Genomic DNA, 19,765 nt, shown 5'->3' on the forward strand with positions numbered 1-19,765 from the left:
CGTATCAATATCCCTATGTCAAGCTTTCTGCAATAAAAGTTGCAGGCTCGACAAAAAACTAATAAAAAATGAAGATGTGGTATAATTGCCAATGAGACAAGTCTCCACAAGAGACCAAATTATTCTGAAATTAATAGATATAGATCACCATAAGGCCTGCCACAACGAGCACAGCCCATACAGCATAGTCAACTATAAAAGGCAGTGAAATCACAAATGTAAAACAAATCAAACGAGATAACTAACCGCCTAATTAATGTACAAAAAAATGAACCAAAAACAAATATGTAACACAGCAACAAACAACCACCACTGACTCCTGACAGACACATACATTCAGAATGTGGTGGGGTTAAATATTTCAGCAGGATAAGGTCATCTATTACCAGATGAAATAATTCACTTTGTACATTTATTTTATTTTCTTGTACTTATTGCACTCAATCTCACACCTCACTTTGTATATCAGAACAAGTGAAAACACAATAATTTGAAGCATTGTTCTACATTGGCTAGAGGTATAGGGGAGGGTTGAGATCTCAAACATGTTTAATCCTGCCACATTTGGTATCTGTCCCAAGTCAGGAGCCTCTGGCCTTTGTTAGTCTTGTATTATTTTAACTTTTAGTTTCTTGTGTACAATTTGGAGTTTAGTATGGCGTTCATTATCACTGAACTAGTACGGTATATATTTGTTTAGGGGCCAGCTGAAGAACGCCTCCGTGTGCGGGAATTTCTCGTTGCATTGAAGACCTGTTGGTGACCTTCTGCAATTGTCTGCTCTATGGTCCGGTTGTTGTCTCTTTGGCACATTCCCCATTTCCATTCTCAATTTTATTAATGACATTCTCTATCTCAAATGATTTTTTTCAGTTATTAGTCTGTGCTATTAGTAAAAGTTTGATGTTATATGACTAGAAAGGACTTAAATAAGTTCTTTGCTTTTTTTCATGATCAGGGAATAGAAATGTTATTCTATGGAGCATTTCTAATTCTTTAAGATTTAAGACTTATGTGGCCAAACATTGGTCCTGCCATTCATATTGTTTTGCTAATGGAAGTACTTTAGCTTGGGGCATCATAGAATAAAACCTACACCTTTAAAGCATTGTAAAGTATGTTATAGTTGAGTTCAGATCACTGATGTACAATATTATCAGAGGAGGTCATCTCAAGGGTCCATTTAACATATTATATTGGGTAAATCTATCAGTTTTAAGGTGAGGCTAATTACTTTAAATGGATGTGCACTTTAGAATAATGAATTAAATAGCTTGGGTGGAATTTCAACATGTTTAACCTACAGACATGTTAATTAAAAATCTTGTGAGATCAACACCTCTAAACAGATGAATATTATTATTTATTAAAAAATACTGCCTGTAGGATAGACTCAGGCAATAGTATCCAACCTTGTGTAGTGTTATTTCATATTCTTTGACTTACTTGTGCTTTGTCACTTTATATGCCTATATATTTTCCTGTATCCATTACCATTACTGAATTGAACAAAAATGATTCAAAAATTATGTCTTTAAAATGATGTAAAATGTCCTATATTTCTATTAAAATTTCACTCTTTAAAATAATAGAGTGTAAGTATCTCTATGTTTCATGATGCATGAAAGGTATTATAGATGTAAACCTATTCTTTATACATTTATAAGTTACATGATACCTTCAAGATTGACTTGTATGAAATCATAACAAGTATTTTTATGTGCAAAAAATAGCATACTTGTTTCATGTTTATGTTTATTAGGAAAAAAAACATAATCCAAAAACTTCAATCTGACCATTGGATCATATTTTTAGGTTGAAGTTGAGCATTGGCATATCCTACTTACAAAACCTTTTCATACCAAACATATTTTTTTTATCTCTTATGTGTAGGTTCTAAGATTGAGGCCATCCAATATTTCTATGTACCACAAAGACTTAAATAGAGGTTATATAATTGTGAAATGTTCTGTTGATTACATATTTATTGAGTAAAATAGTTAAGCAACAAATATTTTAATTTCATATTTCAAAATGAACTAGACTTCAAAACATCACAATAAACATATTGCAAAAAAAAATTTGGTGCAAATTTAACTGAAAGAAACTCATAATAAAATGTATTTCAGCAAAATTTTGAAATTTTTAATACAAACAAAGATATTATTTAATATTTGTTGCTAAACTTTTTACTCAGTTTATTTGGATCTTTTTACAAATGTCTTCTGATATAGCAAAAGGGAATATAATTTTCTTGTATAATTTGAAGATTCATTAAGGGGCATTAACTCATTCAAAAAGTTGGTTTTTGTACATGTAACAGCAATGTGCTAGGAGATGAATTTCATTATATATATGATTGTACTTTCTTTAATGCTGAAAGGCTGAAATTTTTGACTGCAGATATTTGTAAAGTTAAAAATACTATGAGCTTCTCTAATTTAATGAACAGCAAAGATAAATTTGTTCTTGTTGGCTTAGCCAAGTTCTGTAAAATTGTAATGTCAATTTACAAATGATATTTACCTTCCCATTTATTCATGCATTTGTAAATATGTTTGTTCATGCATTATATCTTATTTGTTATATTGTTGTACTATTATGCCTCATGTGAGGCCTTTAGTGAAATAAAATGTTTCAATGTTTCAATGGAAAGCGAGTTGATCTTAACTTGTGAGTATCTGACAAAGTTTTCTGGACCTATTACAGTTATCCATATGATAGGCAATATATGCATTACGTCCTTGTGTCACGTTTTAATAGAATACTGCTTTTGCCTTTATTTAAGCCACAGTAATGTCTGTTGATTTGCAGTAGCAAAAAGTACACTTTGTACTAGGTACCCTAGGGATTTTTTTTATAATAAAATGAATATGACTAACAATCAACCCTAAGTAATGACAATATCTATTGACCATCTGAGGGGACTTGTACAGCCCTTTCAGTCTTTCTATATAAATAATGAGCATTATAAAGCTGTTGAAGGCCTTACAGGGAACTATAGCTGCTAATATCTATATCATTTGGTCTCTGGTGGAAATTTGTTTCATTGGCAACCATATCTTCTTATTTTTATCAAAAATATGTACATGAAAAATGCAGAAGGTATTCAGACATGATAAAATAGTGGCCTTATTTTTCATACATTCGGCCATTTGTTTTCTGGTTTGAGTTCTTTTATATTCGTCATTTTGGAGCCTGTTAAAGCTCACTGTGTAGAATGGGCTTTGCTCTTTATTGAAGGCTGTACAGTGAATTGGATTTGTTCATATCTGTGTCATTTTGTCTTTTGTGAAGCGTTGTCTCATTGACAATCCTACTATATCTTCTGTTTTATACTTTTATCTGTAATCAGTATATTTTTCCTTTGATTTTACTGCCTAATATATTCAAGTATCAACGTACTGGCTGTATCACTGAAAATATTAGGCAATACATTGTGTGACGTCATAATTACTGATAAACAGAATATTAGTTAGTTTTGTTTTTGATACTGACTATATCATGTGGAATATCTCAATTCACCCTAACAGGCTCGTCCAGATATTTCACATGATATAGTCAGTATCAAAAACGAAACTATCTATTATTCTATATATATGAGAAAGTATGTTTGAAACCTATCTTAATTCCCAGATGGCATTCTTGAATACTCCTACAATATCAAGGGAGTCTATTTGATATTGTTATAATTTATCAACATTTATAGAGGAACTCATTGCAATAACTGACTTAATAATATTCAGCAAGAAGACATAGAAATATCCATTTTATTGGCTTTTCAAGTGGTGAATGCATTAATTATTATGACAATTACAAAAAAATTTAATGATAAGCAAAAGAAGACATTACCCATCCTATATTAGGAAATAAATATCATAGTCTGGATTATAATGATTTGAACTCTCTTCAGCATCATTTTACTTTTAACCTCCAGAAATATCAATAATAACTAAGAGTGCACCTGCTAAAACCTCTCACCTTCTTTACTAATTATTAATGAAAATTGTCTTGAACATCCAAAATAAAGGTTAAATACAAGTATCATATAAACTTAACAATATCAGTGATCCATACAATCGAGGTCAAGGTCAGATGAACAATTACACCTGTATCATCCAAAGACAAATACATTCAACCAAATGTTTATAATACCTGAGAAAACCTTAAAATTGAAATGAACCATTACAGTGAGTTGACTATGGGTGTTACTGTAAAACTTTACCTATAGCTCTTTGGGTTAGGTGAATAAAAATCTTTACAGGTAGCATCAAGGTAAATTTAAATCTAACAATACCAACTGATCAATTTAAATGTCCCTATTGTGTTGTCAATTTTAAAAACAGGTTGAGCTATAGGTAAAGTTTTACAGTAACACCTATAGTCAACTCACTGTAAAAGAATTCAATAATTCCTAAAGATTAATATGGTCAAAATTACTATGGTTCTACATGTTAAAACCACCCAAAATTAAATTGAAACAGAAATATTGAAGCAGAATTATCACATATATATTCCTATTTTAACCTTTTATTACAAATTAAAGCACTTTTTTGTTATTCAATTAAAAACTTTCTTAATTTGTAGAATGAATATCTTGATTCTCATAATCATAGTGGAAAAATAACTAAAACTCTGTACTAGCAGATCAGTAACTAATCTAAATATTAACTGAATATATAAGATATAGGAACTATGAGTATACTACAAATAAAATGAACACAACTTTAATTATTGCCACTTGGATAAGAAAAATAACACATGTACACAATAAATAGATTTAAGAATAACCAGACACTTTAAGCTAATAGTGCAGTGCTGATTTACTAGTGGTTACTTTTTGTTTACAAAAGGTTTTAGAAAATAAACAATTCATGAAAAAGCTTTTTTGTAAGAGTTGAAGGGGAGAAATCATATTTTTAAACAGTGACTTATTAATATTGAATTCTAGTATAAACATTTTTAAATTATTGTGAAAATAATCTTGTTAATATTTGTTAAGCACAAATAGTTTACTTCAATCATTTGAATACAAGTCTGAAACTCATTTTATAACAAATTTGTCATTTAAAAATAAAACATAATTAGTTTGGTGAATTTCATTACAAAACAAAAATATGCCAAATTTGGCTCTTAGTTGAACTATACCACTAAACATTACATTTGCACAGAATATGAAATAACACTCACTATATATAACAATATGAACACAAAACAATTTTTAACAAAGTTTTAAATTAATTTCAATATTTGAAGCATATATGACAATATTGTATATATCCCATAAATTTGCTATAAATGCCATTTTCCTGATAACATAGGTAGGTGTTCATAAGCTTGAACTTCAAATTTACATTGTACTTAAATAAGGGATAAAATAAAATCTATGTGAACATAAGTATAAATTATGGTTTTTTATGCTATTTTTAGATTAAAGCTTTTTGCAACAGACAATTTGTAGAGTGGGGGGTATCCAAATTCAAACTTGAAAACTTTCTTCCATAAAATATGTTTAACTCTTGGGATCAATCTACATACATTATAATATGTATAAAGAAATTGTCAATCCAACAATCATATTCTCTTGAAATCTTCCATTAATTCTCTGTTGGGAATACTAATCTTCATGGCTATTGGTGAAAAAAATCACCAAACAGTATACTAAGCAAATAAAAAACAACATTTGGATACTGCTTATTCAGAAAGTTTTCAAGCAATTTTCAAATGCAAGTGGATTGGGACTGTAAAAAAATCTTTGGTTATTATTTTGAATTATGCAAAAAAATCTTACCCAATTGAATTGCAGCACTTAACTGAAGTCTCTGTAAAATTTTATCATGGTGAGCCAAAAAAATGCCGAAATGTAATGCTATCAACAAGAGGGCTAAAGCATTGAAATGACATTGATATATTACCCTTTCTTTATGAAATAAACTTCAATGAATATTCATATTGTAAACTTACTGCTGTTGAAATGTATTTTACCAAAAAAATGTAGCGATACAAAGAATAAAATATTACTGATATATTCATTGTAAAGTAGCTTTTTTCTATCTTTAATACTTATACAGGACTTTTTTAAAAAGATTTCTTCAAAGTTTGTGTAATGTTTTAAAGAAAATTCTAGAAACTTAATATTAATTATATACAAAACTTAAATTAAACATTAAAATAAAAGTTTATACACATCAGGATTAAATCATACATAATCAAAAAAATAACTTGAATAATATATATGACAAACTCTCTCACACACATAAATAAAAGACTAACAAAAAGATATACAGCAAGAACACTCCAATAGGAAAACAAGAAACTAGCAAATACTAAACTCTCCAATAGCTAAAACATTAGGTACTTAGCTTATTATTATATTTTCAAAGAAAGAGGGAACGAAAAATAAAATTAATCCAGGAGTTTGTAGAAATAGACATTGTAAATTGCAGTCATATGGACTTTTAAATTATATTTGGGTTACAATTTGGGTTTTTTCACAATTTATCAAGATTTTCTGAATAGACCACTTTATATAAAATAACATAAATTATCGTCTCTTTCATTATTGTATACAATTACTAATAACTGCAAAATGTTTACACACCATATCAATTACAATATTTACACCTAGATCATGACTATCATTATTTTGATTAAAGAAGTTTGCATTTGCACAATTGATGTTTTATTATTTTTCTTCATTTCATGATTTACTGGATTACAAATAATAAATATAAGATGGTAACTATAAAACTGCTTATGTTTTATATATTCACCCATGTTAATCATTATGATGGTTCTAAAACATATTATTTCATTGATATAATTATTTAAGATATGTATAGGTGTATTACATTCATGGTAAACAAATTACATTTTGCAAATCCTGCAAAATAACAAAATCTAAACTAACATCTTTACAATATTTTGTAATCTTCTATACTATAATTTATTTTGAACAAAGTACTATCTTTAAGCACTAATTAAAGTGTTACAATGTATGTCTTATGAAAATCTAAACATATATAACTAACATAATAGAATCTTTTCTTATAATAAATCATTTTACAGTCTACAGTATCTTTAGTTTGTTAAAATAATTCAAGACAAGTGTAATTAAGTATAAAAAAATTGTGTACAAAGGTGAAGATTTTTTTGTTAATATTGCCACCATGAAAGAATATTTTACATTGTTAGCTACCCTATGAGTTTTGAAAAAACTGATATTTTGCAATACTAATAAATACTGTGCATTTTTACTTCAAAAATTAACTTACATATAGTGCTTTGCACTTTCTAATTCACTATCTAATAAAACTTGAATTCCACCAAATTTACTGATAAACACAAATATACCTATAGATAAAAGTGCAAACCAGCGTATAATTGGAGCATATATCAGAAGTATAAAAGTACTTATCTGAAATATACTCCAAAATATATTTGCAAACTTGAAAAGAGATTGAATTTCACTTTCATCTTTAAGTTTGATTTTGTTATCTTTTACATGAAATTTCTTATCTTGATAGAATTTTTTTAACCGTTCTTCTTTTTCTTTCCAAACTTTTTGGCACCACATGTCAACATTTTCTTCACTAGATGGAATGTCAAGAGCTTTGTGTCGTTTGATAAAGAAATGAACTTCTTTTGGAAAGTTTCCCTTCAGAATGTCGGACTCATTTTGTGGTATATTTATAGGGTATCCAACTGTGACATCTATTATTGAATCAAACAGGTTAACTACAAAAAATAAATTAAAAATTAGTTCACTTAGTTCTAAATAAGTCTCAGAGTGTCTTATTTTAATATTTTCACAAAGTTAAATACCACAATATCTGTCTATATGCAATAATTTACTGCGCTTTGCACTAATTTTGTGCTTTCTTTTTGTATAAATTATCTTCCAAACAAATTTTGCAGACTTGAAATAATTTTTTACACAATGTTTTTAAGATTTATAAAAAATGAATTATGATTTGTATGAATTTAAAAATATTAAAGCAATAAACATGTATGTGTAAAAATACATTTCTGTATATGGACCATAATTTGCTATTGGGCTCCGTTTCCTATAACTATAGAAAAGTGATAAAATGTGAATTTCTGTAAGAAAAGTTGTAACTACATCTAAAGATGCCATTATTTTTATCAACATACAAGTGTATGCTACTCTTCCCTAGAAAAAAAATTGAAATATACGAATTTCAAAGATTCTACAACAGTATTTTTGTGTTGTTTCTCGCGTTACTTTCTGCTTCCGAAGTGCATAACGCGGACTGATTTATAGATAATCGTCACCGGCAAATTCGTAACTTTTGCTTTCAAATAACAAAGAACATCGACCAATAAGAAAAGTGAGAAGAAAATGCCGAGAACTATAAGTATTTATGTAGCAGATGTAAGAACAGTGGCGTGATTTTTGTGTCCGATTTCGTAACGCAAATTTTAGATGATGTAATCTGCTTTGTTGTAATAGAATTCTTAAAAACAATATGCAAATATGAACTCTCGCGAGATGTTCAAACAGGTAAATCAGAGATGATTTACATTCTTGTTTTGATCTTCGTTATAATTAAGTAAGCAAATGACGTTCGCGTTATGCGTTACATTTCACACGAAACAGAGGTCCAGTTATTTATTAAAATTGTTTTTGTCCTTAAGTTCTAATCATTTCCGGTCATACGTGAAACATGTGACTAACATGTGATAACGCCATTACGGCTGGATGTACGAAATACAAGGTCTAAACATTGTTTTTGTTTCCAACGGGATGTTAGCAAACATAATCTGTAGACTTGTTTCGTCTTGTTTAAAAGAGGAAAATACATTTGTCAAAGAAATTGCGCCGGTGGTCTGTTATTTTTCCTATGTGCATAATGTTACATACGATCCTGTGTGAAAATAAATGCCCAATGACTTGACAAAATCGATTTCATATTTGACAGACGTTAGAACACACTTCGTTTCCCGATAATGACGTGAAGAGTCCTTGGAAAAATCAATCGAAATTACGTCTCTTATCATTGTACCAATGCTCGTTGAATTGATTTAACTTCAGCAGTAAATATTACTGGATATTTTAGGTGAATAAATATAATTTAATAAAAAATACATGTTTATATACCGTTACAATTGGATTGTACGAAGTTGGAATCTTGTCACAGTTTTTAAGTAATATTTTTTATTCATGTTCTGCAAACACTTATCAGAAACGCAATAAACTTGTCAAAGGAGAAGTAAACTTTTACCATGCATGACTTGAAAGGAAGTACTTTATTGATTTTAGCCCACTAAAGTAGGTTAAAATGTGGAAACCATGTAGATGGTGTACAGGTCACAAGTATCACATTGTGCCTATTTTAAAGATTTTAATTCCAAGTTAAAAGTTTTTTTCTTTACTGGATTTAAAGAATGTTACATTGACAATGATTTGGAATAAATTGTATATAACTGGAATATCAAAACCAAATATAAATACATTTTTTGGGCTTAAACATCAAGATACAACGATTATAGTATCGTGTATCAATGAAGAAAATATGGAAAATTCTGAATAAATTGTACTAATTGTTTTCAAAACAAGCACATATTTAGGAGTTTTATAATACTGTTACATTTAAGATGGATTTAAAGAAAAAGTATACTGTTCAGACTATTTTAAGCAGATTTTGCAATAAAATAAAATTAAAAAAATGCTTTTGGTTTCTTATGGTTTCCTGTCAAGTTTAAAAAAAACTTTAATATAACATTGAAAATAGATTTTAAATATTAACATGAAGCAAGTAACACTAGTAATGGTGTTTATTTATGCCTTTTGAATTATATTGTGCAAAATAAAGAAAATAAAGATTGGTTTCCTGTTTGGTATCATGTCACGTAAACGGTGAATCAAAATGTATTAATTTTTTCTCGAAAAACTCAATTGTTCCATTCATACTATTCCAACACCAACACAACCCACAAAATAAAAGTTAAAATTTTAGAACTTATAAAAAAGGATACAAAAAGAAACCAAGGCCGAATACCAAATTATGGTCCATATATCGGTTTGTGCAATAACATATTTAATCAGAATCTTTAATTAACCCATGTGATAAATGATTTAAAGTGAACAAAACCATACTTCATTCTATAAGTGCCAGTTGCAAGCCAAGAGCTTGGGGTTAAATCCATGTCGTTGGTTCATGTTTGTATTTTTCAATTATCATTTTGGTATAAATTAGGCTATTAGTTTACTAAATAAGATTTTTCAAGTCAGGGCCTTTATAGCTGACTATACAGTATATGGGTTTTTTCTCTTTGTTAAAGTTAGTTGTACGTAATTGCTTGGATCCACTTAATATGGACTTCAATGGCTAGTTGCCTCATTGCCCATCATACCACATCTCCTTATTTTTCTATATTTATATTTAAATGATATCTAACTTCTTTAGAAATTATCCAATAACTTTTGCATTTGTTTTTGAAAAGCATATAGCAATATAAAATAGCAAAACATTAATAATTTAGACAGTTGATTTCATGAAAGACCTGACAACTGAATACTTTTAATACATAGTTTGTATATTACCATCTCTCATTTGTTCCACAAAATATTTAAATCCTCTGGTCCTTGGATGTAAAACATACTCATAAGGCTCAACACCATTAGCTTTGGCAAACTTGTCACTCTTAGCTTTAGTCCATGCTGTTAAATCTGTTCCTTCAGGAAACAGCAGAATCTATAAAACATGACAAATATCAGATATGACCCTTCAGGAAACAGCAGAATCTATAAAACATGACAAATATCAAATATGACCCTTCAGGAAACAGCAGAATCTATAAAACATGACAAATATCAGATATGTTCTATCATGAAACAGCAGAATCCATAAAACATGACAAATATCAGATATGGACCTTCAGGAAACAATAGAATCTATAAAACATAACAAATATCAAATATGTTCTATCAGGAAACAGCAGAATCTATAAAACATGACAAATATCAGATATGGACCTTCAGGAAACAGTAGAATCTATAAAACATAACAAATATCAAATGTGTTCTATCAGGAAACAGCAGAATCTATAAAACATGACAAATATCAGATATGACCCTTCAGGAAACAGCAGAATCTATAAAACATGACAAATATCAGATATGTTCTATCAGGAAACAGAAGAATCTATAAAACATAACAAATATCAGATATCTTCTATCAGGAAACAGCAGAATCTATAAAACATGACAAATATCAGATATGACCCTTCAGGAAACAGCAGAATCTATAAAACATGACAAATATCAGATATGTTCTATCAGGAAACAGCAGAATCTATAAAACATGACAAATATCAGATATGGACCTTCAGGAAACAGTAGAATCTATAAAACATGACAAATATCAGATATGACCCTTCAGGAAACAGCAGAATCTATAAAACATGACAAATATCAGATATGTTCTATCAGGAAACAGAAGAATCTATAAAACATAACAAATATCAGATATCTTCTATCAGGAAACAGCAGAATCTATAAAACATGACAAATATCAGATATGACCCTTCAGGAAACAGCAGAATCTATAAAACATGACAAATATCAGATATGTTCTATCAGGAAACAGCAGAATCTATAAAACATGACAAATATCAGATATGACCCTTCAGGAAACAGCAAAATCTATAAAACATGACAAATATCAGATATGTTCTATCAGGAAACAGCAGAATCTATAAAACATGACAAATATCAGATATGGACCTTCAGGAAACAGTAGAATCTATAAAACATAACACATATCAAATATGTTCTTCAGGAAACAGCAGAATATATAAAACATGACAAATATCAGATATGGACCTTCAGGAAACAGTAGAATCTATAAAACATAACAAATATCAAATATGTTCTATCAGGAAACAGCAGAATCTATAAAACATGACAAATATCAGATATGGACCTTCAGGAAACAGCAGAATCTATAAAACATGACAAATATCAGATATGGACCTTCAGGAAACAGTAGAATCTATAAAACATAACACATATCAAATATGTTCTTCAGGAAACAGCAGAATATATAAAACATGACAAATATCAGATATGGACCTTCAGGAAACAGTAGAATCTATAAAACATAACAAATATCAAATATGTTCTATCAGGAAACAGCAGAATCTATAAAACATGACAAATATCAGATATGTTCTATCATGAAACAGCAGAATCTATAAAACATGACAAATATCAGATATGGACCTTCAGGAAACAATAGAATCTATAAAACATAACAAATATCAAATATGTTCTATCAGGAAACAGCAGAATCTATAAAACATGACAAATATCAGATATGGACCTTCAGGAAACAGTAGAATCTATAAAACATAACAAATATCAAATGTGTTCTATCAGGAAACAGCAGAATCTATAAAACATGACAAATATCAGATATGACCCTTCAGGAAACAGCAGAATCTATAAAACATGACAAATATCAGATATGTTCTATCAGGAAACAGAAGAATCTATAAAACATAACAAATATCAGATATCTTCTATCAGGAAACAGCAGAATCTATAAAACATGACAAATATCAGATATGACCCTTCAGGAAACAGCAGAATCTATAAAACATGACAAATATCAGATATGTTCTATCAGGAAACAGCAGAATCTATAAAACATGACAAATATCAGATATGGACCTTCAGGAAACAGTAGAATCTATAAAACATGACAAATATCAGATATGACCCTTCAGGAAACAGCAGAATCTATAAAACATGACAAATATCAGATATGTTCTATCAGGAAACAGAAGAATCTATAAAACATAACAAATATCAGATATCTTCTATCAGGAAACAGCAGAATCTATAAAACATGACAAATATCAGATATGACCCTTCAGGAAACAGCAGAATCTATAAAACATGACAAATATCAGATATGTTCTATCAGGAAACAGCAGAATCTATAAAACATGACAAATATCAGATATGACCCTTCAGGAAACAGCAAAATCTATAAAACATGACAAATATCAGATATGTTCTATCAGGAAACAGCAGAATCTATAAAACATGACAAATATCAGATATGGACCTTCAGGAAACAGTAGAATCTATAAAACATAACACATATCAAATATGTTCTTCAGGAAACAGCAGAATATATAAAACATGACAAATATCAGATATGGACCTTCAGGAAACAGTAGAATCTATAAAACATAACAAATATCAAATATGTTCTATCAGGAAACAGCAGAATCTATAAAACATGACAAATATCAGATATGGACCTTCAGGAAACAGTAGAATCTATAAAACATAACAAATATCAAATATGTTCTATCAGGAAACAGCAGAATCTATAAAACATGATAAATATCAAATATGTTCTATCAGGAAACAGAAGAATCTATAAAACATGATAAATATCAGATATGGACCTTCAGGAAACAGTAGAATCTATAAAACATAACAAATATCAGATATGACCCTTCAGGAAACAGTAGAATCTATAAAACATGACAAATATCAGATATGGACCTTCAGGAAACAGCAGAATCTATAAAACATGACAAATATCAAATATGTTCTATAAGGAAACAGCAGAATCTATAGAACATGACATATATCAGAGTGACCTTCAGGAAACAGTAGAATCTATAAAACATGACAAATATAAGATATTGACCTTCAAGTCACAGTAGAATCTATAAAACATGACAAATATAAGATATTGACCTTCAAGTCACAGTAGAATCTATAAAACATGACAAATATAAGATATTGACCTTCAAGTCACAGTAGAATCTATAAAACATGACAAAAGTGTCCCCCTTTCATTGGTTATTATATGGCCATCAAATGACAGTAAAATGTTCCAAAATTACAAAAATACTTCAATACTTGATTCCAAATAGACCACTTTCAAGTTCATCCGTCACTGGAAAAAACTCGTCAATTATGTGCACATTATGACGATATTTACCAACGCCCCATAACGCACAAATGACGTTCACTAAAACCAGTCTTGACGGAAATAGGACGGTAGGGACCGTTAGGTTCATGCTTTTTTTCAGCCATGTTAAGAGATTTGTCTACCTAGACCAATTCTTACATAGACTGGCACTTAATTGTTGAAACGGTCATTTATGCTTCAATTGTACTTTTGTCCTTTGCAAAAGGTGATTACCAATAAAAAACTTTATGATTTGAAGATATCATCTTACCTGAGGTTTGTAGTTTAACTTTTTAAAGTACATGAAACATTTTGATATTGTACTTTTATCATGTTCCCAATTTCTGTGAAGGAAAAGATATCCTGCACACTGCATGGCCCATCCTGCAAAAAAAAAGTGAAAAAAAAATTGAAAATGTTTTTATTTGAAGGCTATTCCGTGTAAAAAATATCAAGCAGTTAATTTAACCCAAAAAAGGGTATTTGATTTTGAATTCCAAAGAAGGCAGTTATTATGAAAGAGGTTCCTGTTTAAATTCCAGCGGGTGTATCCTGTTCAAAAAGAATACACATGTATAATTCTTCTTCTTCTTATACTTACTTAGTTGAAAAATCAAACACTAAATCATCTAACAATAAAGTCTGAAACCGAAGAAATTTAAGTTAGAATATACATGTATAAATATGTTTTTAAAATAGAAGAGATGGTTGATTAATATCAAGTGTGAATAAACAAAATAAGGGATAAACATGAAGTCAATGATATGATACATGTAGTAACAATATCAGTTAAAGTAGATATAAGCACTGTATCTAGTGCAGAGATATGATATTCTATGTATGTAAACTTGACATTCATTTCTATTGATCAGTATAAAGGTGATCTCACTGTGGGACTGCATTAGGTAAATTAAAAATTGTATTTTTCTTTTTGTTCTTATAACTTAATGAATATTTACAAACCTGGACCAGGAACATTTTTAAGAATTTCCTTCAGACTGATTTTAAAATGTCTGAGAGAGCCACATCTGATCTGATATGAGAAAACAAAGAGCCAATCAAATCGTGTCCTGTGATTCATTATAATAAGTTCACATTCATCATCATAAACAGCATCTCCAGAGATCACGGCTTTAACACCACAAATCTTCTCATAAAGAAACTGAAATATACAAATTAAATTCAATTAAACTCAATTTAAAATAACATTTTCATCACTGCATTATTTTGTAATTTAGTAAGTTTGAGGGGACATTGGGGGAGCTTATTTCATCTGCATATAACATGTATAAAGAAGGACAAGAGTAATCCCCTAAACAAAATCAAAGTGCTTGTAAACATTGAGGGTAATATATGCTTCAATTTAACAGTGGGAAGTAAAATTAAATATTGCATTGGTTGTAGTGATTTAACAGCAATTCTAGACACAGGAAGATAACTCCAATGAGTTTTAAATTTGACTTTAGCAATATTTTTAGAACAGATATTAGTGTCCTGCACCTTGCAAAATTTAGGTAATTTTCTTGACAAGTGTAACATCATTTTGTGCCTTGAATATCTGAGCATATATTACATCCATGAATTTCTGGAAATGTTCATGAATATGATGTATAGATTGCTATGATCAATGCACTTTCTCAAATTAACAATGTGACAGGAAGTTTCATCACTGCCATGTTATTGAAGGCTTTTCAAAGCCATATAATCAAAATCGAAGCTTCTACTATTCATCTCTTTTAACATGCTTAAGGAGCTTAATTATCTGTTAATGCATACATGCATTTACAGTTCTTAGATCTCCCATAGCTATATGGAGATATGGTATTTTATCTATTTTATCAGCACTCTTATAATTTAATTTAACCAGTAATAAAAAGATATAATTAGCATTCAATAAAAAAAAAATTATGTTCATCACCATGGACATTTACTCAAAAGTCTTCAGCTGTGGTCACACCTTACCAGATAGCTAGAACGGATACAAAACGGATGAATATTTTTTTTTATTTGTTAGGACACGTAACAAATGCCTAATGGTTTCAAACAGGATATGCAACATAAGAAAAAAACAAATCTACATTGTATCAGGATGTCGAACAAACGAGTGCTGCATAAAATGGAAGGTAAAGGAAGCGAACAGGATGAAATGGATGAACAAGACTTCAACTGTTACAAGATAATCAGAACATTGAAGGAGCAATAATTATACACGTAAATCACATATATGTGACCTTAGAATAATTAAAAAGTTTCAGTGTAATTTAAAAAAGAAAGAAAAAAAGTTTATTTGCAAAATGATGCCAAAGGGTAGGGGTGGAAGAGGAAAAAATGTCACATGATCTTATTCAAAGATCCATCATGAATAATAATCATTCATGACACTCCAGAAATCTCATATATCAATAATAGGCATTTCTAATGCGAAATTATCAATTGGCATCTATCTATTTTAAATTCAGTACATGTCCATTTCATCGGTTATCCTTAATGTTCACATCCGATCATCATCCTTTTTATATCTGTCATACATTCGGTAGAAGTCCTTTGGTGAATTTGTCTACTGGACTTCCAACCAATTTAAATTAGTAACAGATAGAAAATGAAAACAAAACTGAAGAGTACCATAAAAAGACAGATTCCTACAGAACATTCAACGGACATTTTATCTTTTTGACGTCCTTTCACAGAGTTTTGAAAATGTTAAAAAGATTCCACTAACATAATTGACTTCGACAGATAATACAGACGCTGGACAGAAATCAACGGATAAGTATGGACGTTTAATTATTAAGAACAGACGTCTGAAGGACATACACCTGATCGCTTTTTGTCCGCCATTACAGGAAATCATACAGGTTTCCGTAAAATTTTGACGTCATAAAACAAAATATTTGACACCACAATGGAAAAGTGATTGTTGTTTGCATCAAAGTTCAAGCGGACGGGTCAGCCGGGATAAGCGATAAGATGTTTTACTGGATGCAAAAAAAACTTTCCCCATATATATATCATCGTGTAATGTGTTTTCGTACTAATAACAATTTTCATTGCTTACGGTTTTCACTGTTGAGTTTTTATTCAGGTGTTTACTCGAATTTAAAAAGCATGTCCTGTAGATTGATTTTAGGTATCTAGTTTTTTTGTCAATGCTTACTATGACTTTTTACTGTTTCCGATTACTTTGCGATTTTTGTATGTCAAAAAAACGGCGTCATATGTTTTCGTATGAAATAAAAATTGGATCAGTACACGGGCAGGAAATGACTACAAAATCCGGAAATTAATATTTTCTAAAGTCGGGGTTCTGGTGATCGCTTGAATCATAAAAAAGGTTATTTAATACTTTTCACTACTAAAAATTACTGGTAAATAGTGTAAGGTTGGTGTTTTGTGTGCTGAAATTTTTAGATTTTGATTAATTTCAGATTGGCACCTGGTTTTTACAAAATACCTTATTTTTTCTAAAATAAAATGCTGTTTTCAAAATTTAGGATTAAATATAACTAGAGGCTCTCAAGAGCCTGTGTCGCTCACCTGTTACTGTATTTACTGATGTCGGTCATCTTGGTTGGTAGGTGGGGTCATTAGACACTTTTATTAAATAGATACCATAGTAATGATTGTGACCATGTTTAGTTTAATAAGGCCCATAGTTTTAGAAAAGAAGATTTTTGTACAAGTTACAAAAACGACGAAAAGTTGTTCAAAATTGACTATAAAGGGCAATAACTCCTTAAGGGGTACTCTTACAATTTTAATCATGTTGACTTATTTGTAGATCCTACTTTGCTGAACAAAATTGCTGTTTACAGTCTATCTCTATCTATAATAGTATTCAAGATAATAACCAAAAACTGCAAAATTTCCTTAAAATTACCAATTTTAGGGCAGCAACCCAACAATGAGTTGTCCGATTCATCTGAAAATTTGCGAGGATATAGATCTTATTTTGATGGACATTTAAATCTTGAAAGATTTGCCCTAAATGTCTTAGTTTTAAAGATATAAATCAAAAACTGCATTTTACCACTATGTTCTAATTTTAGCCATGTCGGCCATTTTGTTTGGTATGCGGTGTCATCGGACACAATTTTTTAACTATATATCACAATGATAATTATGGCCAAGTTTGGTTTAATTTGGCTATGAAGTTTCAGAGAAGAAGATTTTTGTACAAGATACAAAAACTGATGAAAATTTGTTAAAAATTTACTATAAAGGGCAAGAACTCCTTAAGGGTTTGACTGACAATTTTGGTCATGTTGACTTATTTGTAGGTTTTACTTTGCTAAACATTATTGCTGTTTACAGTTTATCTCTATCTATAATAGTATTCAAGATAATAACCAAAAACTGCAAAATTTCCTTAAAATAACCAATTCAGGGGCAGCAACCTAACAACGGGTTGTCCGATTCATCTGAAAATTTCAGGGCAGATAGATCTTGACAAGATCAACAATTTTACCCCTTTTCAGATTTGCTCTAAATGTTTTGGTTTCAAAGATATAAGCCAAAATATACATTTTACCCCTGTAATCTATTTTTAGCCATGGCGGCCATCTTGGTTGAATGGCCAGGTCACCGGACACATTTTTTAAACTAGATACCCCAAGGATGATTGTGGCCAAGTTTGGTTAAATTTGGCTCAGTAGTTTCAGAGGAGAAGATTTTTGTAAAAGTTTACGGACGACGGACGATGGACGCAGGACGACGGACGACGGACGCCAAGTGATGAGAAAAGCTCACTTGACCTTTCAGGTCAGGTGAGCTAAAAAGTTAAGACTGTTTTCACCTTCATGTATCAAAGATGTATAAAAAAAATTGTCAATGAAATATTGAATAATTAGATTTTGAACAACCATTTTATATAAGAACCCTGCTATTTTTAACTCGATGGTTTGTTATTAAAACTGCCAAAAAAACACATGACAGTCATATGTCTTGAAAATCCGTTGTCTGACTTGCAAAAAACATATCTGGACTTTATTTTAACCCTACAGAATTTTTTTCCACAACTATTCTAGTGATGCATATTTTTGACATTAAATAAAAATGGCTAAATAGGTCAGTTTAATTTAATTTGTTCTAACGTCTTTAAAAAGCGACATTGAATATGTTTTAAATATGTCAAGTTGTAGTGGTGTTGTTGTTCTAAATATAGAAACAGAAAAACATGTCACAATGTACGCGTATGCAGTCTAAACCGACGAATTGTGGTTGATACGAAAAGATATGACATACGAAAACATATGACACGACGATAGGTGTCCGTTCGCTGAAAAAAATATCTCTTCAGTGTCCTTTCGTGCTATTAGGTAAGGTGCCTGACCGTGGCTTTAGAAGAGTCGTACTGCACTTATAAACCTACCACAGCATACAGCTGCCATAACCATATCATCTGATCCATTAACCATCTTCCCAAACGTGGTTGAAAGTAAACAAATGGAATGAGGGGCGTGAGGAAGAAGATGCACCCAAAAGAGCTGCTATAAATTAAAAGAAAAGTAAAAACTATGCCCTCCCACTTCATAGTTTTGTTTAGTGTGTAGTAGGTACGTCAAATTTTGATCTGTATTAATGTTTTTGCAAAAACATGAGAATTTCCTGCATCTTGTCGCCTGGCTATAATCTGAAACACAGTTAATACGTAGAAGTCCGAAACGTCCCGGGAAGTTTAGGGGCACCAAATATGTCGTATATTTTTTTTTTAATACGAAATCATTTCCTTTGTTTTCGAGTCTTGAATAATATCTTTATGATATGTTCTATTGAAACCGTATTTATTCCGCATAAATGTTATCTAA

At 30.1% G+C, this 19,765-nt stretch overlaps 1 protein-coding gene across 1 annotated transcript; it reads right to left on the minus strand.

Moving 5' to 3' along the window:
* Window positions 1-3,756: 3,756 nt before the first annotated feature.
* LOC134712362 (lysocardiolipin acyltransferase 1-like) lies at window positions 3,757-19,626 on the minus strand. Its single transcript, XM_063573838.1, has 5 exons — window positions 19,330-19,626; window positions 14,925-15,123; window positions 14,233-14,345; window positions 10,568-10,718; window positions 3,757-7,737 (listed from the first exon to the last, which is right to left on the minus strand). Exons 1-5 carry the CDS (start codon window positions 19,489-19,491, stop codon window positions 7,271-7,273), a joined length of 1,092 nt encoding a protein of 363 aa, XP_063429908.1. The 5' UTR covers window positions 19,492-19,626; the 3' UTR covers window positions 3,757-7,270.
* Window positions 19,627-19,765: the final 139 nt, after the last annotated feature.

This window comes from Mytilus trossulus, chromosome 3 (assembly GCF_036588685.1).
Source record: "Mytilus trossulus isolate FHL-02 chromosome 3, PNRI_Mtr1.1.1.hap1, whole genome shotgun sequence".
Taxonomy (NCBI): domain Eukaryota; kingdom Metazoa; phylum Mollusca; class Bivalvia; order Mytilida; family Mytilidae; genus Mytilus; species Mytilus trossulus.

What these genes read in the sequence shown, in the direction of transcription:
- LOC134712362 (XM_063573838.1), bottom strand. Translation starts at nt 19,491, where the DNA reads ATGAAGTGGGAGGGCATAGTTTTTACTTTTCTTTTAATTTATAGCAGC. An exon ending in AGTTAAACTACAAACCTCAG is followed by an intron (nt 10,719 to 14,232) that starts GTAAGATGATAT and finishes CATGTTTTATAG; the next exon opens with ATTCTGCTGTTTCCTGAAGG. An exon ending in TGTGGAACAAATGAGAGATG is followed by an intron (nt 7,738 to 10,567) that starts GTAATATACAAA and finishes TATTTTTTGTAG; the next exon opens with TTAACCTGTTTGATTCAATA.